The sequence below is a fragment of the Brachionichthys hirsutus genome, chromosome 2 (genome assembly GCF_040956055.1).
Source record: "Brachionichthys hirsutus isolate HB-005 chromosome 2, CSIRO-AGI_Bhir_v1, whole genome shotgun sequence".
Taxonomy (NCBI): Eukaryota; Metazoa; Chordata; class Actinopteri; order Lophiiformes; family Brachionichthyidae; genus Brachionichthys; species Brachionichthys hirsutus.
In genome coordinates this window covers 15,921,463-15,941,237 of record NC_090898.1, presented here as the reverse complement: position 1 = coordinate 15,941,237, position 19,775 = coordinate 15,921,463, and the positions used below count along the sequence as shown (strand labels likewise).

The 19,775-nt window shown below is 53.0% G+C and overlaps 2 protein-coding genes across 2 annotated transcripts; one reads left to right on the top strand and one right to left on the bottom strand.

The window, feature by feature from the left end:
- The first annotated feature begins 877 nt into the window (after positions 1-877).
- pan2 (poly(A) specific ribonuclease subunit PAN2) lies at positions 878-9,577 on the top strand. Its single transcript, XM_068743894.1, has 25 exons — positions 878-956; positions 1,142-1,449; positions 1,566-1,735; positions 1,805-1,925; positions 2,251-2,328; positions 2,406-2,676; positions 2,742-3,087; positions 4,135-4,231; positions 4,303-4,422; positions 4,492-4,611; positions 4,691-4,819; positions 4,900-5,099; positions 5,424-5,572; positions 5,652-5,758; positions 5,828-5,926; positions 6,014-6,102; positions 6,979-7,123; positions 7,191-7,328; positions 7,404-7,463; positions 7,540-7,630; positions 7,700-8,001; positions 8,106-8,285; positions 8,407-8,500; positions 9,101-9,292; positions 9,395-9,577. The coding sequence occupies exons 2-25, from the start codon at positions 1,162-1,164 to the stop codon at positions 9,427-9,429; spliced, it is 3,621 nt and encodes a 1,206-aa protein (XP_068599995.1). The 5' UTR covers positions 878-956; positions 1,142-1,161; the 3' UTR covers positions 9,430-9,577.
- A 2,174-nt stretch (positions 9,578-11,751) lies between these two features.
- spats2 (spermatogenesis associated serine rich 2) lies at positions 11,752-17,983 on the bottom strand. Its single transcript, XM_068743906.1, has 12 exons — positions 17,959-17,983; positions 17,165-17,244; positions 16,645-16,753; positions 16,236-16,285; positions 15,829-16,039; positions 15,331-15,513; positions 15,119-15,254; positions 13,497-13,555; positions 12,506-12,615; positions 12,301-12,403; positions 12,041-12,189; positions 11,752-11,961 (listed from the first exon to the last, which is right to left on the bottom strand). Exons 1-12 carry the CDS (start codon positions 17,981-17,983, stop codon positions 11,752-11,754), a joined length of 1,425 nt encoding a protein of 474 aa, XP_068600007.1.
- Between the last annotated feature and the right edge of the window lie 1,792 nt (positions 17,984-19,775).

Sequence of the window (19,775 nt, the reverse complement as noted above, 5' to 3'; positions counted from 1 at the left end):
AAAGGACTGAAGCCACCAGGACAATCAATCATCAGGAGACAAAGGGGAGACGTGTCCCCCCCCTCAGATCAGTCCTGTCCTTGGTCTTTTCAGTACACCTTGAAATGAACAGGACCAATGCAGCGACTGATAACTTGTCCACAAGCATGTGGAGACAGCAGACTCAGCCGTCCACCTGCACCTGAAGGACACGGGACACTCCTTTGGGGACGGTCATGTCCAGGTTTTAGCCAGGGAAGACAGATGGTTTCAGAGAGGACTTAAAGGTGCTACTTTCTGTGAAGCTGGAGAACCCAGCTCTGAATAAGAGGAGGACTCCGACCCCGTCTATCAGCCGGGACAACGACCCCCCTCATGGACGTTGATGACTCCCGATGAGTCTTATTGTCCCGGTGGTTTCTGTCCTTTGTCTGTTTTCTGCTCCAACAGCGGGTATAAGTATCCGGACTCCCTACCAGTCATTTAGAACTGAAGAAGTCTCTCGGACGAGACGTGAAACTATTTTTCTTCCGTGTTTTTTGCTCTTTTTGATTTTTCCCGGCAATCCGTCAAACCGAAGGACACAGGTGAGAACGTACCTGTCGTCTGTGGAGGTTGTCCCTCATCCAGGTGAAGGTAAAGATCAGTAAACCAGGACTCAACTGGTTTAGGGTTTCTTTGTTTACCTTGCCTTTTCCAGGGTCCACATACTTCTACTCCAACAGGAGTAAAATGATCCGGACTCTTGGATGAGAGGAGAAGCGTCTTCACCAAACCTTAAACAGCTCCAGTTTTGCTCTTCTTGATTAACCCTCAGTGGAGTTTAAAAATCCCGACGCTCCCGCGGTGCTCCTGAACGCCCCGCCCTTTGCGCCGGAAGCGGTTTCGCGTGTTATTGTTTTGAATGGCGCTGACGCGGACCCCTGCGTGGGACGTGAGACAACGAGATCGGCGTGGACGTTGCTCCGATCCTTGAGGTCTTTAGTTTTATAAACATTCTTCATTAATTTAAAAAACAAAAACAAATTAAAGGAAATTAAAAGCGACTCGGTGGGCCGCGCGCCCGCGCGCGCCCATGCTAACGTTAGCTTCCTGTTCGCCGCGGCTAGCCGGATGCTAGCTTGTTTACATGGACGTCGTCTTCTTCGCCGTTCCTCCGCAGGTTTGTTTCCGGCTGCTCTCATGATGAACTTCGACGGCCTCGACGCCGGGCTGGGTGAGTACCCGCCCGGCCGTCACGGGGCCCTGGACGCGGGGATGGAGCCCACGCTGGACCCGCATCTAAACCCCAGCTTGCTGCAGGGCGTGGAGCTCGACCCCGGGGGGCTGGCCGTGGCCGTGGCCGTCCCCGAGCACCTCCTGGAGGGCATGTACTCCGAGCTCCACAGCGCAGTGTCGGAAGTCGGCGTCCCGGTCACCGCGACGCACTTTGACCTCCAGGAGGAAATGCTCTGGATGGGAAACCACCGAGTAAGAATCCAGGTTCTAGAATCATCACCGCCATTTAGGGTCGAATGGTTCTAAAACGTTCTGGACCAGTCCTAGAACAGAACTTCTCATCACGGTTCTTCTCCAACGTTCCCCAGGGGCACGTAACCTCGTTCTTCGGGCCGACGATGGGCCGCTACTCTTCCTTCCAGGCGCACGCATCGGACGACATCCGGCACATCCAGAGCCTGGAGACGGGCGTCCTGTTCCTCTCCAAGTCCAACCTGAAATGCAACACCCGGGGGGGCCTCGTCATGTTCGACTACCCGTGAGCGACGCGACACAAGCGTTCACCGCGAATGTTCAGGAAGGTCAACGGCGTGACCTTTGCTTGCAGGATGGAGGACGGCGCCGACATGCACAGTCTCCTCATGGCCGACAGCAACACGCTGCTGATGGGCGGCTTACAGAACTACGTGCTCGAAGTTGACTTGAATACGGTTCAGGAAACCCAGAAGGTGAGACCCGCGAGCCGATGGCCGTCTGCGCATACAGATGACCGTCTGCGCATACAGCACAGAACCAGCCGTCTGCGCATACAGCACAGAACCAGCCGTCTGTGCATACAGACGACCGTCTGCGCATACAGCACAGAACCAGCCGTCTGCGTATACAGATGACCGTCTGCGCATACAGCACAGAACCAGCCATCTGCGCATACAGCACAGAACCAGCCGTCTGCGTATACAGATGACCGTCTGCGCAGACAGCACAGAACCTGGCCGTTAACCTGGAGCGGATCCAAAGTCACAGAACCAAAGTTTCTTCTCGTTTCCGCTCCAGTTCGCCGTCGAGGTTCCGGGAGTTGCCATCCTGCGCCACACCGGCCGCTTCTTCTTCTGCGGTCACACCTCCGGCAAGGTAAGGCTCCGCCCCGTCCCGTGAAAGACGCCGTCCCGTCCCGCGGGACGCTCACGCCCCCCCCCGTCTGCTCGCAGGTCACCCTGCGGGACTTGCGCACCTTCAAGACGGAGCACGAGTTCGACGCGTTCTCCGGGAGCCTGTCGGACTTCGACGTTCACGGGAACCTCCTGGCGGCGTGCGGCTTCTCCAGCAGAAGTTTGAGCGGCTTGTCCTGCGACCGCTTCCTGATGGTGTACGACCTCCGCATGATGCGGGCCGTGACGCCGCTGCAGGTGCACGTGGACCCGCTGTTCCTGCGCTTCATTCCCACCTACACGTCCCGCCTGGCGATCATCTCGCAGACAGGTAGGGTTCCGGCGCCGTTTCTCCGTGGGAGGTCGCTCTAATGTCCCCGCCTCCTCGTCCTCCAGGTCAGTACCAGTTCTGTGAGCCCACTGGTCTCGCCAACGTGGCGGACATCTTCCACGTCAACACCGTGGGACAGCTGCTCATGAGCTTCGACGTGTCGTCGAGCAAACAAGCGATGGCGTTCGGCGACTCCGGCGGCTGCGTGCACCTCTGGTCGGACGCGCCGGACGTTTCCTACAACGACTATTCCCGGGAGACGGAGTTCGCCCTGCCTTGCCTCGTGGACACGCTGCCCCAGCTGGACTGGAACCACGACCTGGTTCCCCTCTCGCTGATCCCCACGCCCCTGACCAGCGCAGAACAGCTGCTGTCTGATTGGCCGGCCGCTCTGGCGACGCCCCGCCCCAGGTGAAGCCGTTGCGACGGCGTTTTCCTCTTTTGTAACTTCAGCTAAATCATCAATAGCAACTTTAATTGAATCCTGGGTCCTCGGAAAGGCTCCATGTTTTTGTCAAAAAGGAAATTAAAGGAACGAACAGTTTGGGGCGGAGCGCCGGGAACGACAACGACAACGGGAAGTTGGGAATTCCTGCGAGAGAAACCGATTCATTGTCGGTTTTCATCGAGAAGCTCGGTGTCGGTCCGCTTCTCCACGGCTATTAAATATACTACTATATCCAAATATACTATTAAATATACCACTATATACGAATATACTATTAAATATACCACTGTATACGAATATACTATTAAATATACCACTGTATACGAATATACTATTAAATATACCACTGTATACGAATATACTATTAAATATACCACTATATACGAATATACTATTAAATATACCACTGTATACGAATATACTATTAAATATACCACTGTATACGAATATACTATTAAATATACCACTAGATCCGAATATACTATTAAATATACCACTGTATGTGAATATACTAATACTATTAAATATACCACTATATACGAATATACTATTAAATATACCACTAGATCCGAATATACTATTAAATATACCACTGTATACGAATATACTATTAAATATACCACTGTATACGAATATACTATTAAATATACCACTGTATACGAATATACTATTAAATATACCACTATATACGAATATACTATTAAATATACTACTAGATCCGAATATACTATTAAATATACCACTGTATACGAATATACTATTAAATATACCACTGTATACAAATATACTATTAAATATACCACTGTATACGAATATACTATTAAATATACCACTATATACGAATATACTATTAAATATACTACTAGATCCGAATATACTATTAAATATACCACTATATACGAATGTAATAAATATACCACTATGTACGAATATACTATTAAATATACTACTATATAGGAATATACTATTACATGTACTACTATATAGGAATATACTATTCTGTCCAATAGGAGAGCTCCTCCTTGCGACCCGGAGATCCTTCGCACGATTAAAACTGTCGGCTTCATCGGCTACGCAGCAAATCCTCGGACCCGCCCTCGGAACCAGGTCAGTCGGCGACTCCGAACCCGAACCCAAACCGCCGTCGGGCTCAAACGCGTTCCCCGTGTTGCTTTCAGGTTCCTTACAAACTGAAAGAGGCGGAGCCGGATTACGATAATTACAACCAGGTCCCGGAGTCGCCCCTCGGACGCGACGAGGAGCCGCACCTTTACATGGTGCCCAAGAAGTACCGGAAGGTTGGACCTCTGCCTGATCGGACCTTGCCTGTTGCTGCTGCGTGTAGAAACGTCTCTGTGTTCCGTCAGGTTACCATTAAATACTCGAAGCTCGGCCTGGAGGACTTCGACTTCAAGCACTACAACAGAACCTTGTTCGCCGGGCTGGAGCCGCACATCCCCAACGCCTACTGCAACTGCATGATCCAGGTGAGGAACCGAGGACGGGTTCCGGCCCTGCCCCGGACGCTACGGAACAGAATGAGAGCGGCGCCGTCTTCCTGTGCAGGTTCTGTACTTCCTGGAGCCGATCCGCTGCCTCGTCCAGAATCATTTGTGCCAGAAGGAGTTCTGCTTGGCCTGCGAGCTCGGCTTCTTGTTCCACATGTTGGACTTGTCCCGAGGAGACCCCTGTCAGGTTGGTGTTTAGATCCGGTTCTAGATCGACACCCCTCCCCCCCTCCCCCCTAACGCCTCCTCTTCCTCTCCCCCCCTCAGGCCAGCAACTTCCTCCGAGCGTTTCGTACGATCCCAGAAGCCTCGGCGCTGGGCCTGATCCTGGCGGACTCGGACGAGCAAACCGGGAAGGCCAGACTGGGTCGCTTGATCCAAAGCTGGAACCGCTTCATCCTCACGCAGCTCCACCAGGAGACGCAGGAGCAGGAGGGCCCGCAGGCCTACAGGGGCACCAGCAGCAGGTCAGACCGGACCCCCCCCCCCCTGCCAACGCAGCTCTAGAGGAGCAGAACCGAGCTAACGCCGCGCAGTGTCGTTTAACGCAGCTCTAGGGGAGCAGAACCGAGCTAACGCTGCGCGGTGTCGTTTAACGCAGCTCTAGAGGAGCAGAACCGAGCTAACGCTGCGCGGTGTCGTTTAACGCAGCTCTAGGGGAGCAGAACCGAGCTAACGCAGCTCTAGGGGAGCAGAACCGAGCTAACGCAGCTCTAGGGGAGCAGAACCGAGCTAACGCAGCTCTAGAGGAGCAGAACCTAGCTAACGCTGCGCGGTGTCGTTTAACGCAGCTCGCTGGGATCCGCCGGGGAATCGGTCATCGGGAAACTGTTCGGATGCGAAGTGGAGAACAGCAGCTTGTGCCGTTGCGGCAAGGAGACGGTCCGGTCGTCGCTCACGCTGCTCTTCACCATGCATTACCCGGAGCAGAACTCTCAAGGTGGGTCTTTAAGTCCCGCCCCCCCCCGCTTCACCTGGGATGACGCAGACCAATGACGGCGTCCGCTTTGACTCGCCAGACAAAGGCATCAAAGAGCAGGACTTTGCAGAGATCCTGAAGAGGAGCATCTGTCTAGAGCAGAACACGCAGGCCTGGTGCGAGAACTGCGAGAAGTACCAGCCCACGGTGAGTCCCCGCCCCCCCACGCACGGGGGTCCGGGGGGGCCTTTAAGTTCTACTGTCCCGCCGTTGCAGGTTCAGACACGCAACATCCGATGTCTGCCGGATGTTCTGGTCATCAACTGCGAGGTGAACGGCACCAAAGAGGCCGAGTTCTGGAGGGTTCAGTCGGAGGTGGGCGGCGCCGAGTTCAGTTTACCTGAAGCCGTTTCGTCTTTTTAAAATCCTGAATCCTGAATCTGTTTCCGGATCTCTTCCCAGTACGCGTTCGGGAAGGCCGTGAAGAAAGCAGCGAAGGAACCGGTGAAGCCCAAAGAACCTCCGCCCATGCCCACCGAGTGGTGCTTAGAGTAAGTGTGTGTGTCGTACGCGCCAGTGTGTGTGTGTCGTACGCGCCTGTGTGTGTGTGTCCTACACGCCAGTGTGTGTGTGTCGTACGCGCCAGCGTGTGTGTGTCGTAAGCGCCAGTGTGTGTGTGTCCTACACGCCAGCGTGTGTGTGTCCTACACGCCAGTGTGTGTGTGTCCTACGCGCCAGTGTGTGTGTGTCGTACGCGCCAGTGTGTGTGTGTCGTACGCGCCAGCGTGTGTGTGTCGTACGCGCCAGTGTGTGTGTCGTACGCGCCAGTGTGTGTGTCGTACGCGCCAGTGTGTGTGTCCTACACGCCAGTGTGTGTGTCGTACGCGCCAGTGTGTAAATAAAATACCTTCAAATGGGACGTTCTAGTAAGTTCTAAACAGAACCGTTGTCGTATTTCCTGTATCAATATCAGACATTCAGGACGAGGAGTTAAACGGATTTATAAATTATACTTCTGATTCAACAATGACTTCATTGATACACGCACACACACACACACACACACGATTATTGGCCAATAGAAATAAAGGAGGAGAAGAGGAAGGAAGGAGGATAGTGAAAAGAGGAAGAGGGGGGAAATAAGAGGGACAATTAAAAGAAGAAGAACGTAGAAGAACAAGTGCGGCCTGTTGTCGTTGCCGTGGTGACGTCGGCCCGGGTAGAACCGCGGAACCCGCCGTGTTCCCGCCGTTTGGACGTCGATGATTTCACTTTGCAGAACTTCGTCAGTGAAATGTCTGGAGATGCTCCGAGATCTGGAGCAGAACTCCAGCAGCGAATCAGCCGTCTCGCATGCACCGATGACATCACCAGCATCACTTAGGACCCGTGTGTGTGTGTGTGTGTGTGTGCGTGCGCGCGCGCAGCGGGGAGGAGGCGTGCAGCGCGGGCGGCTTCGCCTTCGACACGCGCGTGGAGGACCTGCGACACGTCTGGATCCCGCTGACGCTCAAGATGTCCATCAGCAAGAGCCGCGGGCTGGACGTCAGCAGCTGGGCCGAGGGAGAGGAGGTGAGGAAGGGTCCGGGGGAGGTGGGGGGGTGGGGCTTGTGCCTCCTGACCCGTCGCCTCCCTCCAGCTCAGCGCCGCCGAGGAGGCGGAGGGCGCCTCCCTCTACGACCTGGTGGTCACGGTGCCGCACGTCCTGGACGCTCGCACGGGGGGCAACCTGGTGGCCCACATCAAGGTGGAGGAGACGTACCACCAGAGGAAGGAGGTGAGACACGCCGGGGAGGGGGCGGGGGGGGCGTGGCGTTCAGCCGTGTGACCGCCAGCGAACATTGTCTTCCAGGGCGTCACCCACCAGCAGTGGTATCTCTTCAACGACTTCCTGATCGAGCCGATCGATAAGGTGAGGGGGCGGGTCCGATCGGCGCGGTTCGACTTCCTGTTCGCAGCCGCGTGACGTTTCCGTCGTTTCGCCGCAGCACGAATCGGCGCAGTTCGACGCCAGCTGGAAGGTTCCGGCCATCCTGTATTACGCCAAGAGGAACTACCACGCCAAATACGACCTCCGCAGTACGTCCGAGGCCGTCCGGCGGCGCCGCCGCGTCGGCTTCCACCGTCGCTAACCGCCGTTTGCCTCAGTTAAGAACCCCATCGACGCCAGCGTGCTGCTGACGGAGGCCTCGCTGGCTCGCAAGCAGAGGAAGAGTCACGCCACCTTCGTCCCCCTCATGGTCAGCGAGATGCCGCAGCCCGGCGACCTGGTGGGGCTGGACGCCGAGTTCGTCACGCTCAACCAGGAAGAGGCGGAGCTTCGCAGCGACGGCACCAAATCGACCATCAAACCCAGTCAGATGTCGGTGGCCAGGATCACGTGCGTGAGGGGCCAGGGCCCCAACGAGGGGGTGCCCTTCATCGACGACTACATCTCCACCCAGGAGCAGGCGAGGCCCGACGGATGCGTCTTTGATCTTTAATCGATCTCGATGTGCCGCCCGCGTTGCCTCCCAAGTCGGGGGTATTAAAACCCGACGCGGCGCTCTTCCAGGTCGTCGACTACCTCACGCAATACTCCGGCATCAAACCCGGAGACTTGGACGCCAAGATTTCCTCGAAGCACCTGACGACCCTGAAGTCCACCTACTTGAAGCTGCGCTTCCTCATCGACACGGGAGTCCGCTTCGTCGGACACGGGTTGCAGAAGGACTTCCGGGTCATCAATCTGCTGGTACGTTGTGGACATTTGGACTCTCCTCAGGTTGCTAGTTTGATTCCTCGTCCCCGAGCGTCTCCGCGGGTTGTGCGTTTCGCCGGCGCCGACTCGAGTCTTGTGTTTTCTGCTTTCCAAGGTTCTGAAGGACCAGGTCGTTGACACGGTCTACCACTTCCACCTCCCCCGCAAGAGGATGATTTCTCTCCGGTTCCTCGCCTGGTACTTCTTAGGTCAGTTTGTGTCCTAACTTCTTATTGGTTACTGCCCCCTGCTGGCGAGCGAAGGCACAGCGCCACAGAATCAAACTAAATCTCCAACGAGGAGATCGTCCGTCTGTCCGTCCGTCTGTCCGTCCGTCAGTGACGTAGCGCCGGAGGTTACAGACGGATCTTGGTGGAAGTTTCAGGAAATATTGATCGATGATCCGCGTTCCAGATTGGAGATAAGTGTCGTCTTGTAGCCGAGTCGATTCCACGTCGGCGCAGGTCATCTTGAAAAGCTCTGGATCTAGAGGAGCTTTTTTTTGACTCACTTCTAAACGAATTAACCGGAAACCAATTTGTTTTCATGGATAAGGAATCTAAAACTAAAGTTACATTTCGGGCAATAATTTTTGCGCTCTTCTAGTTTTATTCCTGAATAACATTGCCATCTCAGTTTAAACATTACACAGTTCTGGTTTGTGATCGTCTCTTCTTCTGATCCAAGCAGAGGAAGTGGAACTAACGGTCCCTTATTCTTTTTGTAAATTCCAACATCCACCCTGAAGCGGAGCCTTAAAGTTGAAATTCATTTCCGAGTCATTCCTGATCATTTGTCTTTTCTGCTAGACCTCAACATCCAGGGCGAAACGCACGACAGCATAGAGGACGCCCGCTCCGCCCTGCAGCTGTACAGGAAGTACCTGGAACTGAGCGGCGGCGGCCGGAACGACGACGTGAGGAAGGTCCTGAAGGGGCTGTACGAGAAAGGCCGCCAGCTGGACTGGAAAGTCCCGGATTCAGACGCCGGAGACGGTCAAGGTAGCCCAAAAAGTACGGCACAGCTGTGGAACAGACGCACGCCGACGTAGACGAACGAGTCGTGGTGCGAGCGTACTGAAAGCGTCGTCCCTCCCTCCGCAGGCGCCGCCGGGTTCCCCTCGGCGATGGGTCTGTGACCGGGACGGTCCCACCGGACAGGCACTGTCCCGTCATTCGTTGGACTTATTTGTACTTTTTATTTTGCGTACTGTACAGATTCAATGAAGGACACTTTGGTTTGAAAGCGGTTTTGTAACTTCTCTTAAAAAATAGATAAATAAACATTCGACTGTCAAAAATACTTTTTGTGTTTAAGTGCCAGGAAACTTTTACAGAACCAAATAATCCAGAAAACAAAGAGAGAAATCTCTTTAGAAGTTTAGTAACGATGTGGACGCATTTGTGTTTCCGTGTTTATTTATTCGCTCATTTCAAAGGGACGTTCCACGGAGAACTCGCAGAAAGCAACCCAAACGCACACCGGCAGTATTGCAAACTGTTTATTCGTAGTAAATGGGAAGTGTGCAACTCAGTGAGTGGGATGAAGAGCGGGGGAAGGGGGGGGGGGTCCAGGACAGTTGACGTCTTTGGTCCATATTTTGGATCGGCCGGAGACAAGAAAAGGCACTTGAGTTTACAGCTGTCTCAGAAAGGTGGACGGGATCGACCGGAAGAATGAACGGACTCGAACTTGTAACCTCGTTATGATTAATATGAATATCACATACAAAATGCCCCATGTGAGCACAAAATGATAGCTACATATACACTATGTATATACAGTAAATGTGTGTATAAAGTACGGGATCAAAACTACGTCGCGTGGGAAGAGAGAGAAGAGGAGGCGGTTTGGGTTTATCCCCTTTACAGGCAGAGGAAAGAGAGGCAGCGACCTGAAACCGGACTAAATCATTTCTTTGGCGAGAACCTAAAGTCTGGAATGTAAAACGAAGCGTGTTTAAAATGAGAGAAGACAGAAATCCCGCGTGAGAAAACGTTCCGGGCCTCGAACGCCTCCGAGTGACGCCGGCGTGACGGACGGTCGGTTTCCGTCCTGCAGCTTCGCCTGAAAGTCTGAAATCGAGTCCACCGTAATTCCCGTAAATCTTCCTGACGTAACAACGTCACAGCTTTTAAAGACCGAGTTAGCATGCGTGGCTAGCCTAGCCTAGCTCAGTCAGGGCCGGACAGCTGGCTTTGCTCTAGTCGCGCCTCTGAAGCTCGCTAATCAACACATTCTATCCGCCTCTGTGTCTTTATTTTTTTTGGATCCGACTAGTTGCCAGGCAACCAGCAGAGTCTCCTGGATGTTATCGATTGCAGCCGGACACGGAGTCTCAGAGTGGTTTTCGTTACGCTTCCTAGCGGAGTAAAATGAAAGGCGTGTAAAGCGGCGAGCTTCGGAACAGCTGGGCTGTGGATTGTCTCGCATCGGGACGGAACGCGGGACGGAACGCGGGACGGAACGCGGGACCGTCTCCCCCCAGCCTTTCTGGCTTTGATTCACTGCGTGGGAGAGAGAGAGAGAGGGTCTCGGATGGTTCCACAGTGAAGCGCAGGAAGCGACTACCCCGTAACAGGAGCCTCTTTGGGTCTGTTGCCAAGACAACCATTTAGTCTTCATCCTTAAGGTCTTTACTCCCGTGAAACCAAAGAACGCTGACGAAGCATAAATGCTGCTGCTCGTCCAAGTCGCTTCCAGCGCAGCTGCGTCCGTCCTCTTTGCAATGCTGCACTACACCTTACTGGCCAGAGGAGGCAGCAACGAGCCAGAAGGGCAACCGGGGCAATTCTTAGAACGTCAAACTAATCCTTAAAGTCAAAAAGGAAACCTTAAACCTTTCTATGCGACATCACGGCACAAATAATAAAGATTTGATCTAAAAACCCGAAACCGCAGCGATAACTTCGGCCCAGCTTCTAGCAGCCACACGAAAAGCTCTGGATGACAGTTTGATATGTTCGATTTATTGATCTACGATCGTCTGCAGTGCTGATTGAGCAGCCCAATGACGAGACTCGAGAGAATCCCGGAGCAGTTCTTGCTCTTTCGCGTTTTACACGGTGAAGACGCTGCAATGGTTCCGGGAGCGGTTTAAAAAAAAAAGAAGAAGAAGAAGAAGAAACAGAAGAAGAAGAAAGACCCGAGGTTCCGATGATCAGAGAGACGCCACAGCAAAAATAGAAACAGTACTAAGACTTCAACTTCAATAGTGTGTGAATCGTTGCCGGGCCGTCCCGTCAGACATGAAAGAGCGAGAAGCGCTCCAAGAAACGTCCCGGGAGACGGACGATGGCGAGCGAAGGGAAGAGCGGACGGACGAGGCGAGGCGGCGCTACAGCTCGACGGACTGACGCATGTAAACTGGTGTTCTATTCTTCATTGGGTTAGTGGGGGGGGGGGGTGGTGCACGGGTTAGTAGGCGGCTTTGACTCGCCGTGGGGGGGGCTTTCCTTTGTCAAGGGCAGTGCATCCGGGGGGGCCTCTGGGGCAGCCCGTTCTGAGACGGCTGCCCCTGGTTGGGACGGGACGGACCCCTCGAGCCGCTCGGGTGCTGCGAGGCCGGGCCGCCGCCGTCGCCGTGGTAGCGGTGGCTAGCGCGCCCGGCGCCGCCGTTGTACCGCTGGTAGCCTTGCCCTTGGAAGGTGCGGCGGTTGCCTTGGAAAATCTGAGCGGAGAATTCAAAGCCGGTGAGCGGCCGACGGGTTTCTACGTTTCGGACGGATGCGTCGGTTTCTGCGGCTGACCTGTTTGTTCGGTGGAGGGCGGCTTTCGTTCGGGGCGCTCCGGGCCTGAGCGGGAGGAGGCGGAGCTTCCTGCATGCCCGGGCTGGCGACGGAAGACGAGGTGGAGCTGCAGCGGGACCGATTGGAGTATCCCGTACGGGGATGGTAAACTGTAAAACAGGAAGGCGACACGTTGCGGGACGTTAGAACATCCGACGCCAAACCAGCCGCCCATCGGCACGCCGCGTTTGGTCGGGGGGGGGGGGGGGGGGAGGCGGTACCTGATCCGAATCCCGTGATGTTGCTCTTCAGCGGTTCGAGATCAAACGTAAATCTCACGGCTTTCCCGAGGTCTTCGTCGTATTTCCGCTCACTCACAAAGTGCTGCAAACAAAAACAAACAAACAGATCGATTATTGTTATCAGCAACACGCCGCTGTGGGCGTCGCCCAACTCTGAGAGGACGGCGAGGGCCAATCAGCTCACCTTGATTTCCGCACGCAGTTCGGTCAGCTGCTCCTCGGACATCGACGCCGACTTGTCCGTCAGCCGCCTCAGCTCCTCCGCTCTTTTCTGCCGGGCGTCCAGAATCGACACTGAAACACGAACGTTTGATAAAACCAGCCGTCTTTCATCCGTGGCGCCGCCGAAGCAGACATGCCGCGTCCCGCCGTCCACCGCCAGGATTTCGTTTGTCTGCTCTGGGCTACCGTAGCTAACGCAGCGCCGGGGGGGCGGGTTCGACTCCTAACGCAGCGCCGGGGGGGCGGGTCCGACTCTTTATTTCCAGTTCTAAGGATTTTCTGATTTCAGTCTTTAAACGTCGCCTCGGACGTAAAAGAAGATCAATAGATCAATAGATCAATAGTGTTTCTGCAGCTGATCCCAGCTTGCTCTGGGCGAGAGGCGGGGTACACCCCGAATGCGTCGCCAGCGCATCGCCACACTCACGCACACTCCCATACAAGCGTTGGAGATGGGAGGAAACCGGGACAACCCGGAGACAAAGTCTGTACGGATGGGATTCACCCCAGATACCTTCTTGCTGTGAGGCGACAGCGCTAACCACAGCACCGCCCTACGCCAGGACATGGACATTCTGCCGTCGGCATGGAGGGACGTCACAGAAACTCGATGAGCAGAAGGTAAACTCGTTGTGAAGAATCACTCCAGGTCCCCCCGCGTCCCTCTGGACCCCCCCCCCCATACACACACACAAAGACAGCATTGAGTCTCCCGTGACACCCGACACTATTCACTAGTTGCAGGGCCGGAACACACAACAGTCCACACGGAGGACAGGAGCAGAGAAAACGTCCCACTTATACAAGTATGCGGTCCCGCTCTGTCACGTTAGACGCGGCGCCCCGAGGACATTCGCCGCAGCGCCGTGCCGTTCGGCTCGGATTCTCAAAATCAGGTCACGCTGCAAGAAGGGAAGTAGGCGCTCCCGGGGGGGGGGTTAGCGAGTACTTACTGGACTCGGCCTTGACTTTGTCCATTTCTCCCAGCAGAGTCACCTCTCGGTCCATTAAGCTAGAAAACGGGAGAGGACGAAGGAGAAGACATTTTTCACATTAAAGACACAACACTCAACTTTTCTGGAAACAAGCGTCTTAAAGTAACTCAAGTATCCCGTCGAGTGTGAACTCGTCAACGCGCCGGTCGGGTTGATTGATGACGCGGCCGCCGCTTCCATTTCACGGATGAACGACTTCTTATTTATTTTATTTTTGCATTTTTCCAGAAAATCCCCACATTTGCGACTCTTGAAGCAGAAACTAGCCGCACGTGGGCGGGAAATAACATCCGGATTTCTCCCAAAGGTTTTGGTTTTCCCTTTAATCCCAACTCCAGGAAAAGAAAAAGAAAAGAAGCTGCCGTTTAAAACAAACAAGAGAATAGAGATGCTTTCTGTCTCTCGGGACACGGGACACGGTGCCGGATACTGGAGACGTCCCCGGATGTCCACCAACACGCCGTTAGCCAGCAAACTAACCTGGGACAGGCGACACTAAGCTACTACCGCCTCGTTAAATCGCTTCACAACACGAGCCGCCGGTCGTTCCTTCGTGTGAAGACTTGAAGGCGGAGCCACGCCCACACGGCGCCGCATCAGCATCCCGTCACCGGCCGGCGACGGCCCGACCTTCAGTCACACGCCAAGGACGTCCATCTTGCAGAATCGGCTGTCTGAACATGAAAGGCTTGAAATCAGCAGGACTCCTGCTCCGTTTGATTGGTTTTGGAGAAGTGCAACACGATCCCGCCGGCAACTGTGGTCACGACATCAGAATCAGCTCACAGCCCATCAACGCTCTCTTGGGGGGGGGAGCAACATGTCTGCCTCGAGAAGGTTAGAAGACTCGTAATCCGACCGAGTTAAAGAGCGCCGAGCTCTTTGCTGTCGGCGTCTCCTCCTCCAGTCTTATTAAAAGGATAAAAGGAATCCGGGGAGGAGCCAGATTCAGCCGATTTAGCGTCATTAGCATCGAGTCTTTAAATAGTTCAGATCTTAAGACAGAAAATATCTCTTATAACGTCTCATTTATTTTGCATTATTGAAGCGACAACTTTAACAATCATTTACTGAAATGCGTATAACGATGTAATTGATGACGCCATCGTGGAACTCCTTGGTTTGAGGTGAATTAGTGACCGAAGGGAAAATGAAGATGTAAACTACAAAACAAAAGAATAGAGCCTGATCTAGAATGTAAATGCAGACATTCAGGACGAGCTGCTGGAATCAGGAGCTAATGCGAACCCCTCTTCTATATTTAGTCTCCGTTGTGGCGCCGCCGGGAGACCGCAGACGGAGAAAGCCTCTCTGGGGTCGTCGCTCCCCAGCCAGGAGAATCACGCTAACAGCAATCCAGGCGGGAGTTCACGGCCCGAACAACAACACGCCTCCGACACGACCCCGGATCAGAGCGCCGACTCTACAACAGGCCCGGGTGAACCCCCCTCCCTACCCCAACACAAGCACGCAGCCGCTGCCCCGATTCCCGATCCATAACGTGCAAGCATCCGGGAACTACGTGGTTTCCGCCGTGGAAACACCCCGCAGCGTTTTATCGCGTTCAAACGTTCACGCACCAGCTCTGGAGCTCAGCGAACGTCTGCTTCATCCTCTTGATTGAGGAGTCCATCTCCTCCTTGACCACCATCCTGTAGCGGGTCAGGGAGGCGGTGCATCTCTGCAGGTCCTTCACGGAGCGGTCGATGTTGGACGCTGGGGACGCGACGCAGGACTTAGACGCTACTAGAAACCGAATTCATGGGCAAAACGGCGCCCAGAGGCAACCTACCCATTTTCTTGGCTCCTGATGATGACGCTGGCTCATCGGCGGCGGGCGCTAGCGAGGACGTGGGCGGACGAGAGTTGGCGCCAGGCTTGTGTCGGCTCTTGTTGCCCCGAGGAGCCGGCTGGTTCCTCCTTCCTTGCTGCAAGGCAGGACTCGGAGCGCTGCGTTGACTTTCTGCTTCGGCGCCTGAGAGAAGACGGATCACGTCACGGCGAGTCGAGTCGAAGCGGCGGAATATTTACACGGGCGGCTTTATTATTAGCATTTTACCAACAACTGATTCGTATCAGAATCCATTCGAGATTTAATCAAAGACACTAAAACTATCCTACTTACACCAACTTGTCATAAATAGCTTGAGGTGCCGAAAAGCTACTTTGCTAACGGACCGCTAGCGTGCTATCGAGAATGAGCCTCTTAGGTGCAGAGCATTAGCATAATCAAGCAATTAGCCAAGCGCCAGCTAGCAGAACGGCTCAAACGCATCGGGGCTTCGATTACCCGCGGCGGCCTCAGAGTCCAGCTCGGCTGCGTCCAGGGAGGCGGAGTCCAGCTGTTCGCTCAGAGAATCGAGCGACTCGCCGTCCATCGCGGATCCGTTAGCGTGGAAGCCGTTCACCTCGTCCTTGCCCTCCTCCGGCGACGCGGCCTCGGGCGGGGCGGCCTCTGCGGAGGCCTCCGGCTGAGGCTTGGGCTTCTTCTTCTTCTTGGGCTGCGCGCGGAGAGATCGGCGTCAGTCGTCTTTGTCCCGACTCGGACCGTTCCGGTAAAGGTCGGGTCGGACTCGTGTCGCGTGAAGCTGAACCGTCATTCAGACGCAGAACCACGTTCCCGCTTTTATCTGCATCGTGTCCGCGCAAGCTAACGCCACAGCGAGACGCTCGAGACGCAGCCTTTCCGGTTCTCACCTTCTTTTTGCCGGTGACATTCCATTCCTTGAGGATCTCGACTGCGCTGCCTGTAGGTGGAAAACAATTACCGATGACACGGGGACACAGAAAGGCACCAACAGCCGTCCCAACGAGTGAATGCCCAGAGGCGCTGCCAAATTTAGGAGCAGCGCAGCCGGAATTACGGGCCGACGACCTTCCTGACCTATAATTAAACTTGAGAAAAGGTATGCAAACAACAATATGACTTCCGCACAGCAAGACGTGCGTGCGTGTGTGTGAAGGGCGTTTCTAAGGTCATGTTTATCACACGCAATAAACAGAACGAGAACCCAGCGCACCCTCCCGGTGTTTGTGGAGGGCGCATCGTAATTAGCTTCCTTTAGCTCGAGACGACACACAACCGCAAACTCGGATCTCTCCGCACCTTCCAGGAACGCTTGGACCGCCTTGTCGACGCAATTCTCAAAATGCTGCAACACCAGCACGATCTCGTTGTTGCTTTTGTTGGGGACGACGGCCCTGACGGCGCCGATCTGGAAAACGAAAAGCACAAGGAGTGACAGGAATCCGGATTAAATTGGTCTCAAGAATCAACGTTTGCCTCGAGGATAAACGCTTCACTAGATGCACACAGAAGGGAAACAGATTTGTGGGAAGCTTTTGCACCATTTCCTCACGGAATAAGGCAAACGCATCGGCCGAAACACATTCTGACGGCATTTCAAGAGATTAAAACGTTCGGATTCGGAGTCAGAACCGGCTTCGAAGGCTGCATATTTCCTTTAGTGACAGAATAAGCTAAAGCAGCACCGGAATTTGTGTTTGTTTTTTTTTAAACTCAAGCATTTAGGTTTTAGACTAATCTCGTGATTTCATGTTTCACCGGAAGAGATGCAGGATCTCTGTGCTCCGTCCGGTCGCTGCCGGACGCGTTTATAACCTACCTTCTCCTTCATCCTCTCGGCCGTCCCTCCCTGGGACATGACCATTTTGGAGCGAGTGTCAAACACCACCCCGCACGTATCTGCGCAGATAAAGCAAATGACGAACGCCGCTGTTTGCTCCAAGTCTGAATTATATTTGCAAACCGCTGTAAGACATCATTTGCAAGACAAAGCAGCCGGCAGACATCTTGGTGCCGGTTTCCTGGACGGGACGTCAACTGCATTCAAACATCTTTACGATGGCAGATCTCGTGCGTAAGACCAAGCAAACATTTGACACGTTAACGGCACAAATTGAATTGACAAAGTACTCTAGAAGGACGTGTTCTCGAAGGACAGCAGCACCGACCGGACTGAAACGTGAATCGGATTTAGCGGGCTACAAACCAAAGATGACTTCGGGGGGAAAACTGTCAGAGAAACAACTTAAGAGATGTCTTGATTTTGGATCAGAAACTCTCCAGGGCCATTTCTTTATGAAACCGAGCAACAACAGCCGACTACGAGCGCCGGGGTAAAGTCCACCGTTAATCTATGGCCCTTTGAAGACGAGAGAGAAAGACGAGGCCCTTGTAAAAGTCGCTTTTCCCATGCTAGCAGCATTAAAAGCAGCCGCTCATCCGGACCGTTCAGATACAGTTTGAGAGTATTTCCAGACGCCTCCAAAATAATTGTGCACACATTTATTCATCAAATAAATCTACGAGCTAACGTTGCATTAAATGCTGTTAGAGCAATAATATACCGCATCTTAAGTCGATGTCTTTAAACCCATAATAAAAATCAGTGCTCACCTTTACGGCTGTTTTTCTTTGCCATATTCTCACACAGACGAATCGCCGGGTTGTATCGATCACCAATAACTTCAAATATGCTTCAGGTGGCGAGTTGAAACGAGGACGTCGATGTAAAAGTTGTCGTCGTTGGAAAGGAGGGGCAACAAGGTTCAGATCAGGGCTCCACCACCCGGGCAACGATTCAGGTTTTCTTCCTCGTCTTTCTCCGCGTTGATCCAAGTCTGTGAGGGGAAAAAGGATAATAATAAATAGTTTTAGGAAACCTCTGATGGAGGTCGATGGCTTTGCACCGCGATCTTGGATGCAGCGAAAAAAACAACAAAACAAAAAACAACATTCAAAGTTACTGCAGTCACGCTGCAAAAAGGGGACAGATATTAAACAGCGGCTTAACCAAGACAAGAAAATATAAATGCAAATGAGATGAAATCCGACTCCTCTGGCTATTGAATATGAATGAAAAACAGACTTCAATAAGTTCCCGTCTGTCAGACAGGGCACTCAAAAAAAAAGCTGCAGTTAATATTTCCCTTGGCAGAGACATCACATTTAGTTCAGGGGGAAAATGTTTGCAGGCCCGGGGGGGGGGGGGGGGGGACTCGTCTTTGATGGGTATTTCCTTTTCTCCATTCTCTGCGGGAGCAGCGGGCGATAGTGGCGACGCACGACGTTCACCAGGCATTCCCGGTCCGCGCCGATGACGACCGGAAACCCCCCCGATTCTGACGCGCCGACAGATGATCCAGATGTCGTCACGAACACAAATGTTTCCGGCTAAACGAGACGTCCTTCTCCTCCCGACACGCTGGAATGCGCTTTCCCTTTTCTCTGACCGTTCATGAAAGTGCATCCGAGAAGCCGGAAAGACAGTCAAAGCCAAGACACGGAAAATATTTCTCCAGAGACAACGAGGAGTTATGAAGACGAAAAGACGATTCTCTTTATTTGGAACAGACCGCCACGCGCTGCTTTAATGAAGGCCCTCCTCGTCTTCAAGCGCTTCAGAACTTCAGCAGTCCGGACTTGCTGTCCGGGCCAGCTGCTGCCGCTCTCCCCTTCGGTTTCTCTTTCCGCAGAAAGGGAAACTTGGTGGCATGACACCTTTCTGATTCGGCCTCGGTGTCATGAACCCGGTTCCACGCAGCACACACCTTCGCTGACGTCAAACAGCACAATGTTCGAGTGACTCCGCAGCTCGCTCTCACGCACGGTGTTGATCTAGAGGGATGGTGCTCAAATCCTCAAGTGCGCCGGGTGCACTTTGTGTTCAGCGGTGCGACGCAGAATAAGCGCTTAGTCAGCACTCGCGTGAAAAAAACATTAAAATTCAACGAGTTTAAACTACATTTTTGAATGGAAAACGAGGCAAGACAAAAGTGCAAACAATTTCGTAAAATAAAATGTCATTTTGATCAAAAGCATGTTTCATCACAAATCCCATCTTGAAACCATTAAGTATTTCTATATGCATTTAAAATATTTTAATATTTTAATCCAAGATGCCATAACTTTGAGCAATCTAACCTTTATTAGATGATGTCGGCTTACTTATTACTTATAAATCGATATTAATTTTGCTCTTAGACTTGTGAATATTAAATAGCCAATGTATAATTTTATCAAATAGTCAAGTTCTGACTATTATTAGATAAATAAATGCTGCCGGCTCTGCAATTAAAATAACATTTCCAATATAGGAAATGTTTTCTTATCAAATATTTGCGTGTTTTGCTCACTTTCAGTTGACTTTTCTTGCACGATAGGGTTTCGTTTCACAGGTTTGGCTCGAGTCCCGACGTTACGTGAATGCTAGC

What these genes read in the sequence shown, in the direction of transcription:
- spats2 (XM_068743906.1), bottom strand. Translation starts at nt 17,983, where the DNA reads ATGGCAAAGAAAAACAGCCGTAAAG. An exon ending in ATGTCACCGGCAAAAAGAAG is followed by an intron (nt 16,040 to 16,235) that starts GTGAGAACCGGA and finishes CTCCGCGCGCAG; the next exon opens with CCCAAGAAGAAGAAGAAGCC. An exon ending in AACTGCGTGCGGAAATCAAG is followed by an intron (nt 12,404 to 12,505) that starts GTGAGCTGATTG and finishes TTTTGTTTGCAG; the next exon opens with CACTTTGTGAGTGAGCGGAA.
- pan2 (XM_068743894.1), top strand. Translation starts at nt 1,162, where the DNA reads ATGATGAACTTCGACGGCCTCGACGCCGGGCTGGGTGAGTACCCGCCC. An exon ending in CTCGTCATGTTCGACTACCC is followed by an intron (nt 1,736 to 1,804) that starts GTGAGCGACGCG and finishes CTTTGCTTGCAG; the next exon opens with GATGGAGGACGGCGCCGACA. An exon ending in CGGTTCAGGAAACCCAGAAG is followed by an intron (nt 1,926 to 2,250) that starts GTGAGACCCGCG and finishes TTTCCGCTCCAG; the next exon opens with TTCGCCGTCGAGGTTCCGGG.